General features: G+C 40.9%; 1 protein-coding gene across 2 annotated transcripts in view; it reads right to left on the bottom strand.

The window, feature by feature from the left end:
* hexb (hexosaminidase B (beta polypeptide)) overlaps positions 1-20,869 on the bottom strand; it is a 38,121-nt gene that overhangs the window by 642 nt on the left and 16,610 nt on the right. Inside the window, exons 9-12 of one of the 2 annotated variants that reach the window (XM_041186730.1) lie at positions 17,333-17,405; positions 13,390-13,564; positions 2,567-2,657; positions 131-235 (exon numbers count right to left, since the gene is read on the bottom strand). In XM_041186730.1, coding sequence (XP_041042664.1) covers positions 131-235; positions 2,567-2,657; positions 13,390-13,564; positions 17,333-17,405 — 444 coding nt within the window. Of the gene's footprint in view, positions 1-130; positions 236-2,566; positions 2,658-12,545; positions 12,718-13,389; positions 13,565-17,332; positions 17,406-20,869 lie in introns of both variants that reach the window. The other variant, XM_041186731.1, reaches the window with a different exon arrangement.

Here is a 20,869-nt window from a genome sequence, read left to right as displayed (position 1 = left end):
GAAATACTTGTTTACTATGGAGACAATGCGAATTGCTGATGGCAAGGGGGCGATTTAAAAAAAACTTTGCACAATTGTTAAGGCACTTCACATTGCACTATGAACTGTGGAATTTGGAATCATTCTTTACCGGACCATGCGGCAGCGATGTTTGGTTAGCCTGTTGTATGCATCACTTATATCTGTTGTTTCTTCACTGCTCCAAAGACGCTCACCAACAGCACTTGCCCGAGGCCTTCAGGGAAAGGAAAAATAAGATGCAAGTTTGATAACCGTGAGCAATGTTCGATAGCACAAAAGCATTAACAATATGGGATATGGCATACCATCAATTAGTAGCCCAGAATTAAAGATTCAATGTTTTTTAATGCCACTTTATTCTATTCCCTACAGTTGATGCAAGGAGGGCTTCAAATGCACATCAGACCGTTACAAATTAGAGACAGAGGCAGTTTTATTTTGGAGAGCACTGCCATGTACACTCGTGCATATCTTCAGCAGAATGCTGTACACAAAAAGCAGGACAATTCTAACTCAGCCAGTCTAATTGCAATGCAATCATCAGTAAAGTAATGGAAGGGGTCATCAGTGCTATCAAATGGCACTTGCTTTGCAGTAACTTGGTCACTGACGCCCAGTTTGGGTTCTGCCAGGGCCACTCAGTTCCTGACCTCATTACAGCCCTGGTTCAAACATGGATAAAAGAGCTGAACTCCTGGGGAAGGGGAGTGTGACTGCCCTTGATATCAAGGCAGCTTTTGACTAAGTGTAGCATCAAGGAGCCCTAGCAAAACTGCAGTCAATGGGAATCAGGGGGAAAATTCTCCACTGGTTGGAGTCATACCTACAAAAGGAAGATGGTTATGATTGTTGGAGCTCAGTCATCTCAGCTCCAGGATATCATTGCAGGAGTTCCCCAGGGTAGTGTCCTTGGCCCAACCATCTTCAGCTGCCTTCACCAATGACCTTCCTTCCATCATAAAGTCAGAAGCAGGGATGTTCACTGATGATTGCACAATGTTCAGCACCATTTGCAACTCCTCAGATACTGAAGCAGCCAGTGTCCAAATGCACCAAGATCTGGACAATATCCAAGCTTGGGCTGACAAATGGCAAGTAACATTCGCACCACACAAGTGCCAGGCAATGACCATCTCCAACAAAAGAGAATCTAACCATCGCCCCATGACATTCAATGGCATTACCATTGCTGAATCCCTCACTATCAAAACATCCTGGGGGGGTTACCATTGACCAGAAACTGAACTGGACTAGCCATATAAATAATATGGCTACAAGAGCAGGTCAAAGGCTAGGAGTCCAGCAATGAGTAACTCACCTCCCGACTCCCCAAAGCCTGTCCAATAACTACAAGGAATAGATCAGGAGTGTGATGGAATACTCCCCACTTGTCTGAATGAGTACAGCTCCCACAATACTCAAGAAGCTTGACACCATCCAGGACAAAGCAGCTCACTTGATTGGCATCACATCTACAAACATTCAGTCCCTCCACCACCTACACATAATCGCAGCAGTGTGTACCATCTACAAGATGCACTGCAGGAATTCACCAAGACTGCTTTGACAGCACCTTCCAAACTCACTACCACCTAGAAGGTGGAGGGCAGCAGATAGATGGGAACACCATCACCTGGAAGTTCCCCTCCAAATTACTCACCATCCTGACTTGGGAATATATCACTGTTCCTTCACGGTCACTGGGTCAAAATCCTGGTACTCCCTTCCTAATAGCACTGTGGGTGTACCTACACCACATGGACTGTAGTGGTTCAAGGTGGCAGCTCACCACCATCTTCTCAAGGGCAACTAGGGATGGGCAATAAATGCTGGCCCAGCCAGTGAGGCCCATATCCCGTGAATTAATAAAAAAGAAAAAAAAGCAGCATGGGTGTGAGATCTAAGTCACTAACCTAAAAAGTCAAAGAATCTGGGGAGATACCCTCAAAATAAATGATCAAAGCTTGCACATTGAATGTACCACATCTCAAATTTCATAGATCATGTCCCATAAGTCAAATGATGGGATATGTGGCAAGCCTGCACACTTTCAGGCGATGTCCCCAAAAACAACCATTTTAGTACAGGATTCAGATGTTACAATGGCCATGACCAGTACCAATGTCCCTTCAAGAGTCATGTTACTGTTTATTAGGCCCGTATTGAGAGGTGTAAAATAAATTTGAGATGCTAAGACTTGCGCAACTAGCAATATGCACCCCAATTTCCCCTATGGTGAAACCCTACCTTGCCCACAAATCTACATTAAGCATTCATCGTATAGAGATTCTGCCCATTAGTGGAAAAGTAGCCAGAATCCCCTTCTGAGATTTGTTGCCCACCCCAAATTACTCAAAACAACATGATATAAAACCCCGAATCCACTGTTTTTTTTTTAAAGCGGAACTAGACAAGCCCGATGAATTATATTGCCTTGTATTAGTGCAGTTTTATTTGAAAATGGCAAATAGATGTTGACTGAATCTCCGACTGAAAAAGATGTACTACCAGCTAATGCATTACATAAGCAAAAAAGATTGAATACCATAATCGTGAAGCAAGATTGGTTGCATCCACATATTCGCCCCAGAGACAAGCCTCTCCTCCAATCACCAGCTTCTTCTGTGCTGTAGTTCCTGGATTTGGAAAAAAAGGGCAGGTTACCGCTGGACTTAACTGGTGCCCAATTCAATTATCCAAGTCAATTAAGTAGGTCTTTAGAACCTGCCATCAGAACAATTACTATAAAATTATATTGTCGAGCAAAGTAACACCTTGAACATTCATTCTAATTCAGCATAGTATACAATATTGTCAATTGATTTAAATAGTGCTAGTATAAGGCAATGGCAAAATTGAGATGAAAACTGATAACAAAAAAAAGGACTAGAGCACTACATTTTACAGAGTAGTTAAAAAGAAGTGGACATCCCCACAAACCAAGAAAATACAGTGCTGATGTTCATTTTTAGCCACTTGCGAATTAACTTACCTGAGATTTATTGGCATAAAATGGGAAAAGCGATACAATAATATGACAACTTAAGCCAAGTCTTCTAAAATGGTTCTCATCGCTAGATAGATAATTGGTTTATTGAAAAAACACAACCAAGGTTGGAAGGTGCCCAATTGTGAGGACAATACAAATAAAACAAGTAATTAATTCCAATCACACATTTACTTCTGTGGTTGTGGCAAGGAAAAGTGGGATTCAAAAGGTTTTTTTTTTTAAGCAAAGTCCAGACAAAGTTTTTCTGCCTTTCAACAAGATGACAGTTGTTTGATTGTTTGAGTAGCTTTGGTACTTATCACCTAGGATAAATTTCAGTGTTTGTTTCCAAATGTTTTTGAGCTTGTTCACATGCGCTTCAAACCCAGTATTCCAAACTGGCACTGCGTGTTCAACAATGGGTTTAATGACTAGCATATAATCCATGAGAAAGGTTGTGGAGTCAGCAGTTCAAATACCATAGACAAACACAAGTTAGGTGGTGGTCTAGGGAATAACAAGAGAGTGAGACCCCCAAAATCAAGTATTTAAAAAATGCTGGTCCTAAGTTACTGATTCAAAAATTCAGATAAAAGGATGCAAAGAGATGCTCTTTGCATGCTTTGCATTGCTTCAGACCTCACACCTACCAAAGACTGCCTACTTCATCTCAGCCCACCTGCAGCAGAAACCCTCATTCATACTTTGTGCAACTGGGACTATTGGTTGCAGAGCATTGAATGAGCTGGATGCTCTGCAACCAATAGTCCCAGTTGCACAAAGTGCTGCTCACCCATACCTGTCCTTGCTGACATACATTGGAGAGACTAGGAGCCAATGCCTCAAGTGTAAAATTATCATTGTGGTGTTCAAATTCCTTTGTGACTTCCTACTCATTTCTAACCTTGCCTGCATCTTTTCCAAGCTTCAGTAGTAACCCATGTGAAGATACCAAGACTGGACACAACATTCAAACTAAGGTCATATACAAAAATTGTACACTTGGTTTTAACTGTCCAATAAATACACCAGTTCACTCTAGCTATTGCTTCATAGTATCGTTCATGAATGTTTAGAGATCTATGCAATAGAATATACCGAGCTTTCTTTCTTCACTGGCTTTTGTACTTTTCTCTGAAGGGTGTATATTAAATATTCACCCTGTCACACATCACTAAGTTAATCATTATTTGCCAGTCACGTGCTCAATCCTCCAACACATCTAGATCCACTTATGATAATTCAGCATCAGCTACAGTCTTAACATACCTAGGCATCTTCCGATGCTATGCTATAAAATTCCCTCCCGAAACATCTCCCTCTCCAAAGGCCCTCCTTAAACACTCCCACATTTGACAAAGCCTTTGGCCACTCTGCCCTTAATATCTCCTTTGGTAATGGCATCCTTTTTGTCTGACACACCAATGTGGAACACAATGGGACATGGAGACATTAAACAAGGTGCAATATAAAAGCAAACTGTTACAATTTACTTGGAAAAAATGTGGAATTAACCAGTAATATTCAGGTAGCAAAGATAATAATTATGACTGCGTGATAACTAGGGATAATTTGGTGGGGGGGGGAAAACGACACCTCAACTGAAGGCTAAAGACTTACAAGAAACATCGAGATAGCAAAAGCAAATCAAGTAAATTCCATGGGCTTGAGAGGTTGGGAGGTACAAAAAAGGAAATAGAATTGCAGATAAAAGGTGGATCTAGGATAGAAAATAATAAATATATACCCTCAAGAACTTAAACCAACAAGCAGGAAGAATAGGCAGAGGCAACTGGTTGTCTGTGGGAAACCTGATGGCGTGCTGTACTCCTGACTCCCACACAAAAGGCCATTAAACCTTAAATCTGTGGGGATTCATAGTAAATCAATGGAATTTAACATAGGACCTGCTGTTTGGGTCAGATTTGCTCAGTTATGCTGCAGCTAGGCAACATCCATCCACACACCCCTTCCCCAGTATTCTACATATACCAGCAGTCAAGTAAACATGAATCAACGAAAGAGATACAACAATTGAGTAAAAAATCCAAAGGGTAGAAAAGTATTTGTTGGAGGAATACTTAGTGTGGTCTCAGGGCTCACCATTGGTATCATTACTATTCAGTTTACAAAAATGACCTAGATTTAGAAATTTGATGCAGTGGTCAAATTTGCAAATGCCACAGAGCTCAAGGTTATGAAATCAATAAGTCAAGGCAGCAAAATCAATAATGATAAAATATGTAAGTAGGCAGAAAAGTGGCAGATCATACTTAATGCAAAATATTTAGTGTACATAGGAAAAATAGGCATTATATATTCCACGAAGACACTGAAATAGCTGAGTGAAGCAGAATGAAACCTAGGAGTTTTAGTAGACTTATGCTGAATATATGCAACTAATGCAGAATAACAGCCAACAAAGCTCAGAATATTGAACTGCAAATGCCACTGAAAAATTTATCTACATTTAGTTACCTCCACACTTGAATCCTCAACAATCTGGCTCCCTCCAATCCAGCATTAGCTTCAACTCATCCAATACTCTATTGCCTACATCTTATCCTAAGTCTCATTCCAGTCCTCACTGATTATATCAACTACCAGCCCTCAACACCAGTTTTAAAATTCTTATTCCCCCAACATCAGATTAGGGAAAGAGCCAGGGAATAGGTCAAATTAGACTTCGCCTTGTTACAGCTGGTGCAAAGTCATTAATGACATCTTCACTGCTGTACTATTCAATGATTCATGATAACCAATTGTTCACTATAACTAATAAAAGGGTGGCATTTTTGCCAAGAATGAGGATGGGGATAAGGTCTTAAGAGGTGGATAACGAGGTAGCAAATTTTTCCAAAATTTGCTAGATTCTGGAAAGGTTCCATCAGACTGGAAAAGTAGCAAATATAATCCCTCTATTCAAGAAGGGAGGGAAGCAGAAAACAAGAAACTATAGGTCAGTGAGCTTGACATCTGTTGTGGGGAAGGCGTTAGAATTGACTATTAAGGAGGTTATAGTTGGGTACTTAAAAAAATCACAAGGTAATCAGGAAGAGTCAGCATGGTTTTGTGAAAGGGAAATCACGTTTAACCAATCTAAAAGGAGTTCCTGAAGGAGTCACATGCATTGTGGGTAAAGGGGAGCCTGTAGATGTACTGTACTTTGATTTCCAGAAGGCATTTAAGAAGGTGCCACGTCAAAAGATTATTGCAGAAAATAAAAGCTCACGGCATAGGGGTAACATATAAGCATGGATAGTAGATTGGCTGACTAGCAGAAGAGTGTATGCATAAATGGGTCTTTTTCTGATTGGCAGGATGTGACAAGTGGAATCCTCCAGGGGTCTGTGCTGGGGTTTCTACTTTTACAATTTATATCAATGACTTAGATGAGGGTGAACAAAGGCATGGTGGCTACATTTGCAGATGACAAAAGATAGGCAGAAGAGGACATAAAGAGGTGACGTCATAAGAACTAGGAGCAGGAGTAGGCAATTCAGCCCCTTGAGCCTGCCCCACCATTCAATATGATCATGGCAGATCTCATTTCGGCCTCAACTCCAATTTCCCATAACCTTTCAGCCCGTTACTAATTAAAAATCTGTCTATTTCCTCCTTAAATTTACTCAGCATCCATTGCACTCTTGAGGTAGTGAATTCCACAGATTCACGACCCTTTGAGGAAAGTAATTCCTCTTCAACTGATTTAAATCTACCACCCCTTAGCCTAAAACTATGGCCCCTCATTCTAGAATGTCCCAGAAGGGGAAACATCCACTCCACATCTACTTTATCTATCCCCTTTAGCATTTTATATCCTCAATTAGATCTCCTCTCATCCTTCTAAATTCTAGTGAGTATTGGCCTAAACTGCTCAATCTCTCCTCATAGGACAAGCCCTGCATCTCTGGAATCAATCTAGTGAACTTCCTCTGAACCACCTCCAACACAACTACATCCCTCAAGTAAAAGGACCAAAACTGCACAGTACCCCAAGGCAGTCTCACCAATGCCTTGTGTAGTTGCAACAACACTTCCCTATTTTTCTACTCTATTCCTTTAGCAATAAATGCCAAAATTCCATTTGCCTTCCTTATTATCTGCTGTACTGCATATTAGCTTTCAGCGATTCATGCACGAGGACATCCAGATTCCTCTGCACTGAGCATTATGAAGTTTCTCTCCATTTAAATAATAAGTCGCCTTTTTATTCTTCCAACCAAAATGGATAACCTCACACATATCCACATTAAACTCCATTTGCCAAATTTTGGCCCATTCACCTAACTTGTCCATATCCATTTGTAAATTTATTTTTTCATTGCAACTTACCTCTCTACCTATTTTGGTGTCATCTGCAAGTTTAGCTATAGTACCTTCTATCCCTGAATCCAAGTCATTAATATAGATTGTAAATAGTTGGGGCCCAAGGACCAAACCCTGTGGCACCCCACTGGTTGTAGCTTGCCATCCAGAAAAAGACCCATTTATGCCGACTCTTTTTGGTTGGCCAATCCTCTATCTAAGCTAATATATTACCCCTAACTCCGTGTGATCTTATCTTGTGTATTAATCTTTTGTGCTGCACCTTATCGAAGGCCTTCTGGAAGTCCAGATATACTACATCTACAGGATCTCAATTATCCACTTTGCTTGTTACATCTTCAAAAGACTCTAGCAAATTAATCAAACATGATTTATCCTTCATAAAACCATGCTGACTCTGATGGATTGCATTTTGACCTTCCAAATGCCCCATTACTACTTCCTTAATAATGGATTCCAACAATTTCCCAATGATAGAAATTAAACTAACTGGTCAATAGTTTCTTACTCAAAAAGTGGGGGGGGGGGGGGGGGGGGGGGGGAAAGAGGCAGAAAGTAAGGGCATTATATTCACATTTTTCCAATCCACTGGAACCTTTCCAGGATCCAGGGAATTTTGGAATATTACAGCCAATGCATCCACTATCTCCACTGCCACTTCCTTTAAGACCCTGGGATGTAGGCCATCAGGTCCTGGGGACTTGTCACCCTTTAATCCCAATAGTTTGCTCAGTACTTTTTCCTCTAGTGATGGCGATTGTTCCAAGTTCCTCCTTTTCTATAGCCTCTGCACTACCTGTTACTATTAGGGTGGTACTAGTGTCCTCCACCATGAAAACTGAGGCAAAATATTGATTCAGCGTCTCTGCCATTTGCGTTCCCCACTATTTACTCCAGTCTCATCCTCCATGGGACCAACATTCACTTTAGCTACTCTTTCCTTTTATATACTTGAAACTTTTATCAGTTTTTACATTTTGCGCTAGTTTTCTTTCATAATTTACCTTTGCTCTTTTTATTATTTTAGTAACCCTATGTTGATCTTTAAAAATTTCCCAATCTTCCAGCCTGCCACTGACCTTTGCAATTTGGTATGCCTTAGTTTTTGCCTTTATATGTTATCTTAACTTCCTTGCTTAGCCATGGGTGCTTTCCCCCCACCTCTTACCATCTTTCTTCCTCTTTGGAATATATTTTACTTGGGAGGAATTGAATATCTTCTTAAATATCTGCCACTGTTCATCAACTGTCCTACCTTGTAGTCTTCCTGCCCAGTCCACTCGGACCAAATCTGCCCTCATGCCTATGTAGTTACCTTTGTTTAACTCCAGAACACTAGTGTGGGACTCAAGTTTCTCGCTCTCAAGCTGAACTTGGAATTCTAGCATGTTATGATCACTCTTCCCTAGAGGATCCTTTACAATGAGATCATTAATTAATCCCATCTCATTAGCAAAACCAAATCCAGAATAGCCTACTCCATGATTGTTTCTTGGAGCAATATGTTGTGGAACCAATCTCTAACACACTCTACGAACTCTCCCTTAAGGCTATCCTTGCCAATTTGATTAGTCCAATCTATATGCATATTAAAATAGCCCATGATTATTGCCGTGCCTTTCTTACATGTTCCCAGTATTTCCTGGGTTATACTATGCCCTATTGCTGAACTACTGTTTGGGGACCTATAGATTACTCCCATCAGGGACTTCTTTCCTTTGCTATTTCTTATTTCTACCCAGACTGATTCTATGTCTTGCTCTCCAGTGCCTATATCATTCCTCACTATAGCACTTATCTCTTCCTTTACTACTACACCACCTTCTTTTCCTTCCGAAACACTGAGTACCTTGGATATTCAACTCCCAAACCGGTTCTCCCTGTAACCACGTCTCAGTAAATCGCCACCAAATCATACCTGTTTATTTGCGCTGTTAACTCACTAGTTTTAATCCGAATGCTACACACATTCAAATACAAAGCCTTTAAATTTGCCCTATTGTCAATTTTTCCTACTCTTATGATTCTTTCGTGCAATATGGCTTCACACACTTCATCCCTTCCTTTCACTTTTTGGTAACAATCAGCCTTGTCACTAACCTGCACTCTTACCCCCTCAAACTTTGATTTTTTATGTTTCCATGCAACTGAGCCCTCCCCCCTATTATTTAGTTTAAAGCCCTATCTACAACCCTAGTTATGTGATTCGCCAGGACACTGGTCCCAGCATGATTCAAGTGGAGCCTGGCCGAACAGAATAGCTCCCTTTTTCCTCAGTACTGGTGCCAATGTCCCATGAATTCAAACCCATTTCTCCCACACCAATCTTTGAGCCACACATTTACCTCTTTAATCTTATTGACCCTGTGCCAATTAGCTCATGGCTCAGGTAGTAATCCAGAGATTACCACCTTTTTGGTTCTGCTTTTTTAAAAAAAAACTTAGCCCCTAGCTGCTCATATTCCCTCAGCAGAACCTCTTTCCACCTATATCGTTGGTACCTACGTGGACCATGAGAACTGGATCTTTCCCCTCCCACTCCAAATTCCTCTGCAGCCCAGAGGAGATAGCCTTAACCCTGGCACCAAATAGGCAACACAGCCTTCGGGACTCTCGATCCTGGTTACAGATAACAGTATCTACTCCCCAACTATATTATCCCCAATTACAACTTCATTTCTCTTTTCTCCCCCACTTGAATGGCTCCCTGTATCACGGTGCTATGGTCAGTTTGCTCATCCTCCCTGCAATTCCCCCCTCTCATCCACACAAGAAAGCAAGAATCTCAAACCTGTTGGATAAGGGCAAAGGCTGAGGATCCTACAGTGTTACTTCCTGGATCCCTCTACCTGCCTCACTCAGTCACACTCTCCTGTCCCTAACCACTGGCAGAATTTAAGGTACTTAATCTAAGGAGTGTGACTGTCTCATGAAACACAGCTTCCAGGTAATTCTCCCCCTCACTGACGTGTTGCAGTGTCCAAAGCTCAGACTCCAGCTCATCAACTCTGAGCTGGAGTACCTCAAGCAGCCAACATTTGCTATAGATGTGGTCACTAGGAACTACAATGAGGTCCACTAGCTCCCACACCATGCAGCAACAACACATCGCCAGGCCCTGCATCTCTATTTTATTTAATTCGTTTTTAAAATTTGTTTTTAAATTTCCTAATGGTCTTTAGTTTATCAATCTGTAAAATATTTCTCCTATTTACCTTTAATCTGAAAGCAAGTTAGAACAGAGATTCAAAATACACTTTTCAAAATCAACTGGGACTCACTCTCCGCTGAGTTAAAGCTGAAGTGTTAGGCCTCCGATTCTGGGCCCCAGTAGTCACCTTTAATTTGAAGTCAACTTAGAATAGGTAGTTCAAACTAGCAGTTACTTACCAACCAATGAACTTACAGTTTTCCTGTGATGTCACTTTTTTTTTTCCACTCAGCGACAGTGACTACAAAGGACAATCTGCCCAGACTGCTCAACGGTGACTGCGAACTACACAGAGGACAATCTTCCCCGATTGTAGCCGCAGTCACCATCAAGCAGTCTGGGAAGATTGTCCTCTGTAGTCGCAGTCAAGCAGAGGACAATCTTCCCAGACGGTTTGACGGTGACAGGGACTGCGACTGCAGAGGACAATCTTCCCAGACTGCTTGATGGCAAAAGGGACTGCGACTAGAGGACAATCTTCCCAGACTGCTTGACGGCGACAGGGACTGCGACTAGAGGACAATCTTCCCAGACTGTTTGATGGCGACAGTGACTGCAGAGGACACTCTTCCCAGACTTCAGAGAGTCAGGTATAAATAGGTTGAGAGAGAAGGCAAAAATCTAGCAGTATAATGTGGAAAAGTGTGATGTTATTCACTTTGGTAGGAAGAATAAAAAAGCAAAGTATTACTTAAATGGAAAACGATTGTAAAATTCCAAGATGCAGGAGGATCTAGGTATTCTACTGCATGAGTCACTAAAAGTTAGTGTGCAGGTACAGCAAGTAATTAAGGCGGCTAATGGAATGCTATCCTTTACCATGTCAGGAATTGAAAAGCCAGTCTAACAGCATCTGTGGAGAGAGAAACCCGTATGGCTCTTCTTCAGAGCAGTAGAAATGTAGAATTTGAAGCACACCTTTGAATACATAACTTGTGGGTTCTGAGAATCAGCACTGTAGACCAGGGCATCATGCTAGAGGGGGAATGCCACGGTCACAGCTAGAATTTTAAAGGCACCTGCTCTCAATCTTTATTATTCAATAAAATGGTGCAAACATTTAAAAATTAAAATAAATCATACAAATATTGCCATCTTCCCCAGCAGAATTTGATACCGGTGGCAAGCCTCTTCTACCACCCTTATGCCCCCTCGTTATAGCTGGCAAAAAGACAATTTTTTTTTAAACAAACATTTAACACCCAAAAAATGCAGAAAGCAATGAAAATTGCAGACGATCAGGTTGTTAACTATTAAGATTGTTAATGAATGGATTATAAAATGGCAGGTGGGCTGCCAACTTTGCCACAGATGTTCATTCAGTATTATTGGAGTGATGATGCAGGTTGCTGACCAAAATGTCACCATACCAAATTTGTCAGTGCAGGGTGGGGCAGCCCAATTTGGGAATGTAAGAGCCAACATCATGCACTGAGTGGAATTCAAGGAGAAGTAGGTGGGCCACTAACGGGAAAACACTTTTTATTAAGCAATAATTAGAAAAACAACCAAAAGGGAAACAGGAGGATGTGTGTTATATATAGCTAGAGTTGCTATCTGAATATACTGAAAGAGATGGTAATTAGTATATACTTGAAAAGAAAAACTTTGCAGGGTAATGCCTAAGAGCAGGGAATCAGGCTACTTGGAAAAAAATTCTCCAAAGAACAAGCACAGGCATGATAAGTTGAATGGCTTATGATGAAATTTATGGTTAGAAATGAATTTAGGCTGATGAATCCTTTTCCGTAGTCCAGTAAGCACAAGACTTAGATAGAATGGCTGGAAACATCTCAAAGTGCACTGTTCCTCTCCTCTTGCTTCATTTTTACACTATTTAGTCTTATTTAAAAAAGGGGATCATTAGTTGCCTTAATCATTATTTTTGGCAAGACATTCTATGTCCTAACATATAACTGAAGCTCAACAGTTGCCCAAAACAGTATGGATAAATGTTCGTGCATGTGGTTAGTTGTAGCTGTATAAATAACACACCATTGAAGTTGTATGGTTCCACTGTGTATATCCTCCGCCAGTCTTGACCATATGAAATGACATTCAAGTACCATGGAGAGGACAGAAGAGTGTGAAACTTAGCAGCTGTTACAGCTGCCATTTGTTGCTGGTAGCCACCTTTCCACACATGGATAATGGTGTCTGGCTTCAACTACAAACCAAGAAAAAAAAGAGCAAAGACAAAAAACCCAATCACAAATTTCAGTCGAAGCTCTAACTTGCAATATTAAGAATGAAATCTTAGGAAGTCAGGGTGTGTACTAAAGTACTTGTAAAATTTAATACCACCATCCCACACACCCCTCTCCACCAATCACTTCAGTTCAGCAGACATGCAAACAGCAGGCAACACACGTCTCCCCCCACCCCACTCCCGTCCAGGTGACCAACAGAAAAAAAGCATCCATCGAAAATACGTTGTGTAGAATTAGCTCAAAGTTCGCTCAGAGACTAGCAAGCTTTCACCATAAGCAGAATAGTTGGAAGAAATTGCAGAGAATTAATATTCCCAGATACATATCAGTACAGAAAGTACCATAGATTCATGCTGATCATTCAAAATTCTAATTGCTTCAGCTCACAGTAATGAATACCGAAAAGATATAATACAAGTGTAAAGGAACATGGTATTAATGAATGATAAAATAGGTTAAAAATATCAAGTCAATTTATTCTTCATATGTGCATATTTAAAAATTAAGGGTACACTCTTAAATAGAGTGTCCTAAATTAGGACTTTTATATTCACAAGTACCAATGTAACTAGGAAGGGATAAAATATACAACATTATCATTCCTCAATTTATTAATGAAATTAACCAACCATTGAATTGGAGAGGCTCAGCTCGATAGTACTTTTGCCAGTCCTGTCCATAGGTAATGTAATCTAAGTACCAGGGTGCTGCAAGAATGGTTGTGAACCCAGCTAGTGTTACTTTAGATAACTCTGCCTTCATATTTCTCTCCATCCACACTTCAACTATAGTGTCTGGCTTAATCTGCAAAAATAAATAAATTTAAAATTTGTATGGCCAACTATAATTATTATGCATTATATTTTCACCTGAAGATGATTCCCATTGCTGTGTACCTAAAAATTGCATTCTCTCAAAATATTGATTTGGCAAAAAAAAATCTAAGAAGTTGAATAGCAAAGCAGCTACAGTACAAGCTGCATTAAACAGAAACTCTGTTCTTTCCATTTTAGGAGGCCTGTCAGTGTTTTATGTGTTGTAGTTACATCAAGAAACCAGCGCCTATAATTTAAAATGCAGAATGCGTAAATTGGTTAATGATTTTTGAAATGTAAAATTTGCACTCTGGGGCTATCCATCTTTTACATTAGTTCAGGAATAGATTCCACTCCAAACATGGCAGAAAGGAAACTACGTCCTAAATACAGGATTGTTGTGGAAGCTCATACAATAAAAGCAACTAAACAGCAATACATAGAATGATAGCATGGTTACAGAAGAGGCCATTTGGTCCATCAACTCTGCAAGAGCAACTGCCCTTCACTCATGAACTTGCAAATATTTAAACTGCAAGATGTTTATCCACTTTTGAAAGCCACAATTGAATCAGCCTCAACCAAGCTTTCAGACAGTGCAATCTACATCATAATCACTTGCTGCTTAAAATATTTTTTCATGCTGCCTTTGACAAGTGAACCAATCAAAGCCCTGTGCCCACCGATTCTCAATCGCTTTGTAGAGTGAGCAGTTATTTTTATTCTTTCACATAATTTGGGTGTTGCTGACTAGGCCAGCATTTTTGATACCCATGAGAAGGTGGTGGTGAGCTGCCTTCATGAGCTGCTGCAGACCACGTAGTGTAGGAACACTCACAGTGCTGTTTGGGAGAGAGTTCCCCAGAATTTTTACCCAGCGACAGTGAAGGAATGGCAATATTAGTTCCAAGTCAGGATGGTAGGGGACTTGGAAGTGATGGTGTTCCTATGTATCTGTCACCCTTGTAGGTGGTAGAGGTCTTGGGTTTGGAAAGTGCTGTCGAAGGAGCCACGGTGAGTTATTGCAGTGCATCTTGTAGATGGTACACACTGCTGCCATTGGTGGAAGAGGGAGTGAATGTTTGTGGATGGGATGCTAATCAAGTGGACTGTTTTATTCTGGATGGTGTTGAACTGGTGTTGTTGGAGCTGCACTCATCCAGGCAAGGGGAGAGTATTCCATCACACTCCTGAACTTGTGCCTTGTAGATGGTGGACAGGCTTTGGAGAGTTAGGGAGGAGTTACTCTCCCCAGAATTCTCAGCCATTGGCCTGCTCTTATATTTATTTATATGGCCAGTACAGTCAGTCAGTCTGTGGGCAATGGTAAACCCCAGGGTGTTGATAGTTTTATCTACTCCGTCCAGACCCCTCATGATTTTGAGCACCTCAAATCAAATCTCCTCTTCAGGAGAACCTCAGTTTCTCCAATCCATCCTCATAACCAAAATCATTCTTGTAAATTTTTTTGAGCCCTCGCTGCAGAGTGCCACATCAGATGATGCTTTGCAAATAAAATATAACCATTAGGGTGAAATATTTGAGATTGTGGTATGAAATAATATTTAGGATTAGTAGATTACAATAAATTTTGATGTAATACTACTCCAGTAATTCCTCTAGGCCCATTTTGTTACATTCATGTACTGCACCTAATGTGGGGCTTCATAAGTTCATTCATTTAGATGAGCAAGATTATCCAACGTGGTATAACCTATACAGATGAATTCTGCTGGGAGTCAGATCGAGATTGCAAGTTAACCTGGATAAGACAATCTGGATTTTGAAACATCATTGGAAAACTTAGAAAATTTAAAACTGTAAAAAGCAGGAACACCTAGATTTGGGTGAAGTAATTCCACTATTAAAAAAATCTGGAGCAGCCCACCTGATTGAATACTTATATTCTTGGCTAGGAACATAGGAATTCAGAGCCCCTCAAGCCTGCTCTGCTATTGGCTAATCGTCTACCTCAATGGCATTTTTCCCCCCCACACAATCCCCATATCCTTTGATATCTTAAGTATCTAGAAATCTATTGATTTGTTGAGAATATTAGACTCCACAGTCCTCTGGAGTAGAGAATTCCAAAGATTCACAACCCTCAAGTGAAAAAATTCCTCCTCATTTCAGTCCTAAATGGCCTACCCCTTATTCTGAGACTGTCCCCTGGTTTTAGGCCCCCCAGCCAGGGGAAACATCTTTCCTGCATTATCCTGTCAAGTCCTGTTAAGAACTTTGTATGCTTCAATCACCTCTCATTCTTCCAAACTCTGGAAACCAGTCTCCTCAATCTGTCCTCTGTGGACAATCCTACCATCCCAGGGATCAGTCTGGTTATCTTCATTACACTCCCTCTATGGCAAGTACATCCTTCCTTAGGTAAGATGATGACCAAAATTGCACACAGTACTCTTAGGTTCTATACAATTGCAGCAAGACATCTTTACTCCTGCACTCAAATCATTCTGCAATAAAGATGAACATCCTATTTGCCTCCTTTAGTTGCTTGTTGCACCTGCATGGAAAGAGCACCCAGGTCTCTTTGAACATCAAATGCTCCCAAACTCACCATTTACGAAATACTCTGCATTTGTTTTTCCTACCACTGTGGATAACTTCACATTTATCCACATTATATTTCATCCACTATGTTCTTGCCACTCACTTAGCCTGTATAATTCCCCTTGAAGCCACTTTTCATGCTCCATGCAATTCCCATTCTTACCTAGCTTTGTGCCATAAGCAAAGTTGGAAATATTATATTTGGTCCCCATATCCAATCATTGATATAGATTGTGAATAGCTAGGGCCTCCAAGTACTGATCCTTATGGTACCCCATCTGCCAATTTGAGAATTCTGTTTATTCCTACTTAGGTTTTAGTCTGTTAACCAATTCTCAATCCATGCAAGTATATTACCCCTAATCTTATGTGCTCTTATTTTGCTTGCTTACTAAGTGTGTGTCTGTCTGTCTGTGATAGCTTATTGAAAACCTTTTGAAAATCCAAATACACTACATCCATCCACTGGTCCCCCCCCCCCCCCCCCCATCTATTCTGCTAGTTAAAGCCTCAAAAACTCCAGCATGTTTATCAAACATGATTCCCCTTTCATTAATCCACAATAATGTGCATCAATTAGTAGGATTGGGCAGAGTCAATGAATGGGAAAATTAAGCACAATTGCAAAGCAACGGAATTGGACAGGTATATACACCACATTATCTGCATAAATGCAAAGTCCTCAAGCATGGTTGATCCGTTGCACAAATACCATTCTCTCTAAAGCAAGTTGCTGAGGAAAACATTGCAAAGCAACACTGAACATGTTTTAGGGTTTGCTTTTAATTTACAAGTATTTAGTTTAAATAATTTGCTTAACAGTATTTCCTCTAAGAAATTAATACCATGAACCTTTATGAACATAGCAAAAAAAAAAAATTAAGCCACAAACAAGCCATGCAATACTCAGCAGAACAGAAGCTGAGAAAGGAAAAAAAACAAAAAACATGAAATGTTGAAACTCAAGTTCAAAATTCTTCAAATTCCTTGAGGTAGTTATTATGAAACAGGTTGTACATTTGACATAACAGCTCTAGCTGCTCCCTTACCAAAATTAATATTCCATTACTCAGACTATTACAATTTTAACACTAAGCTACTGCTTTAATTACTGGAATCCCCAGGTCTATACTGCATTGAGTAGGTATTTTTGTTTTTAAATACATGCTGACCAAACTAGCTATACACTTACCTTCACTCCATTATCAAAGACTTCCTGCCAGACCATGTAACCTTTCATATTGGCTGCTACAATATCCAGAACACTGCAATTAATGCACACATGAAGTTAGTATATCCAGCTGTAAAAAGGCAAACTAAATTACCAAGAGATGCTTGTGTCTAGCTACAGCATTGATTGCAGGAAACATTTGCGCAACTTTAACCATTAAATCCACTTGAATCGCAACTAGTAAGGTTCCTGATACCACTGCCTAGAAATGGCAAATTTCAAACATGGCTTCAGGTTTGTTTGTGCAAAATGTTAACAGGGAATGTCTACTTTAAAAATAAACAGTGAAGCTAATAGCATTGGATGTTACTTATGCATATTCAGGAATTTCAGGTGAGTGAAAGCACAAATATCCAAAAACTGTTGCCTCTGTTGCATAGCTCCTTTAGCTTTGCACCTGATAATTGGACTCATTGATTGGTGTGAAGTTACTGTATTTTGTGTAGTAGAACTAAACTCACTACAGAATGTAAAGTCTTAATTAGATTAAGTACACTAAAGTAATTGCTTCCAGTCAATTTCTGATACTGTAAATTAACAAGTCTGGGGTTGCATTCCTTCTGGTGCTAAATTAGAAATTATATATTTTTTTAAATTAGATTTTACAGATGTAGTCTTTCCCTGGTTCCTTTCCCTCTCCAATCTTTTTTGGCCTATTTTTCTGTATTGGATTTGATATCAAATTCTCACACTCATATTTATACTCCCTTCGAGAGTTGCCAGTTCACTTGGGGCCCTGGTGTTTTTTTTGTTTCCAATGTACTATCACTTTTTACTTTTAATAATTTGTCATGCAAAACTAAATTGAAAACCTTAAAACGTGCAAGGGTAGGTGGGTCTAATGAATAGCAATTGCAGTTTGATGTCCTGCTACAGCAAATTATGGCCCCATATTCTCACACTGATGTGAAATTCCCACAACCCGCCAAAAGGTAAAAATCTCACCATTAGAGTAAGGATTGCACATCATCCACAAACTGCTAATTGCCATTAATTATTTTATGCTTTAGCATTGCAACTTTATTACGCAAAAACCAAACACGAAATTTCACTTTACTGACGTGAACAAATGCTGCTCATAGCACTTCATGTTCATTAGTCAGGGGAAAAGAACTTCAGGTTGAACAAAGCAAAAACGCCTGTCTCATATCAACAAAACAAAAACACTGGTGGTGCCAAGAAATACTAGCAACAAATTGGGAACAATTCCCTTTTAAGTTACTGCAATAATTAATTTAGATTTTAAGCCTTCAGAACTGTACAATCTTATACATTTTATAAACACTGAATATGGACAAACTGATGGAAGTGAGTGAGTGGGCAGAATGATGTCAGATGCAATTGAACATATTTGGTACTCACATCTAACACCCTTGTACCCAAAGGAAGTAGTGGTCATAAGTGAACCAAATAATTTAAGGATCCATCTATATTTAATTTGCAATTTCAATGACCCAAAATTGAGTTTAGGTTTAATCACAAGAGATGACATAAAAGAATGTGGCGCCACTGCAAGATACACATCTGGTGAAACAACATCTGGGTTCACTTTTGGATGTCACAAGTCAGGAAAGTTTTTTTTCAATTAATTCATGGGATGTGGGTATCTCTGGCTAGGGCAGCATTTATTGCCCATGCCCAATTGCCCTTGAGGTGGTGGGCTGCCTGCTTGAACTGCTGCAGTACATACGGTGTAACTACACATTGTGCTGTTAGGGAGGGGGTTCCAGGATTTTGACCTAGTGACAGTGAAGGAGCAGTGATATTTCCAAATCAGGTGGTGAGTGGCTTGGAGGGGAATTTCACACTTCCCTGTGGGTGGGTTTTTAAGTTTGCGGTGATGGTGGGGAGTGGTGCAGTGCAGAGACAGTGTAAAGGGATGTGAAATTAGGAACAGGATTCCTTCTGGGTTGCGGCCCACCTGGACCTTGCAGTGATCTTATGCTGGGGAAGACAAGGCCTTGGACAAGTTGATCCACCCACCCTCAATTTTTAGGCTGGCGGGAGGATTTACCTGGCACGGGAGAAGGTTGAGAAAAGAGGGGTTTAGATCTCAGGCAGAAGGGGGGGCACCTTCATCAGACACCACCTTCTGACTGCAGGTACCTCCCCCTTAAGGTCCAGTGGCTGCTTGACCTCCCACCCACGAGACCTAGACATCTACATGCAATTCCTCTTCAGTTCAATCCAGCTCCTGTCACTGCAGGGACTGGAGAGCTGCTGGGCAATCAGATTGGCTGGCAGCTCTAAAGCAGGACTTCCACCCCAGTGACAGGTGGAAGTCCCATCTGCAGCTAATTGACGCTCATTCTAGTGCAAATGGGGAACTCTGAGTCAGCAGAGACATGTTCCCCACTGACTTTGGACAGCGGAAGGGAGACCCTGGCATCCAAAAGTTTCAGGCCGATGTATCTGTTGCCCCTGCCCTTCTAGATGGTAGCGGTCGTGGGTTTGGAAGGTACTGTTGAAGGAGCCTTGGTGAACTCCTGCAATGCATCTTGTAGATGGTGCACAATGCTGCCAATGTGCATCGGTATTGGATGAGTGCCAATCAAGCAGGCTGCCTTGTCCTGGATGGTATCAAGTTGTTGGAGCTGCACTCATCCAGGCAAGTGGAGAATATTCCATCACGCTCCTGCCTGTGCCTTATAGATGATAGACAGGCTTTGGGGTGGGGATGGTCGAGGAGAGGAGTTACTTACTGCAGGATTCCTAGCCTCTGACCTGTTCTTGTAGCCACATTATTTATATGGTTAGTCCAGTTCAATTCCTGGTCAATGGCAACCCCCAGGATGTTGATAGTGGGGGACTCAGCAACGATAACACCTTTAGATGTCATGGGGAGATGGTTAGATTCTCTCGCTGGAGATGGTCATTAATGGTGTGAATGTTACTTACCACTTGTCGAGCCTGGATATTGTCCAGGTCTTGCTGCATTTGGACATGGACTGCTTCAGTATCTGAGGTGTGAACCATGCTGAACAAATCCCTACTTCTGACCTTATGATGGAAGGAAGGTCATTGATGAAGCAGCTGAAAATGGTGGGCCTAGGACACTAGCCTGAGGAACTCCTGCAGCAATGTCCTGGAACTGAGATGATTGACCTCTAGCAGCCATCTTCCTTTGTGCTAGGTATGACACCAACTAGCAGAATTTTCCTCCTGATCCCCATTGACTACAGTTTTGCTAGGGCTCCTTGATGCCACACTCAGTCAAATGCTGCCTCGATGTTAAGGGCAGTCACTCTCACCTCACCTCTGCAGTTCAGCTCTTTTGTCTATGTTTGAACCCAAAGCTGTAATGAGGCCAGGAGCTGAGTGACTTTAGCAAAACTCAGTCAGTGAGCAGGTTAATGCTAAGCAAGTGCCACTTGATAGCGTTCTTGATGACCTCTTCCATCATTTTATGATGATCGAGAGTAGACTGATGGGGCAACAATTGGCCAGGTTGGATTTGTCCTAAAAACAAAAAAAACTGCGGATGCTGGAAATTTCTTC

Source organism: Carcharodon carcharias, chromosome 4, assembly GCF_017639515.1.
Source record: "Carcharodon carcharias isolate sCarCar2 chromosome 4, sCarCar2.pri, whole genome shotgun sequence".
In the NCBI taxonomy this organism is placed as follows: domain Eukaryota; kingdom Metazoa; phylum Chordata; class Chondrichthyes; order Lamniformes; family Lamnidae; genus Carcharodon; species Carcharodon carcharias.
The sequence above is the reverse complement of the archived record's forward strand: the minus strand, read 5'-3'. Positions and strand labels throughout refer to the sequence as shown.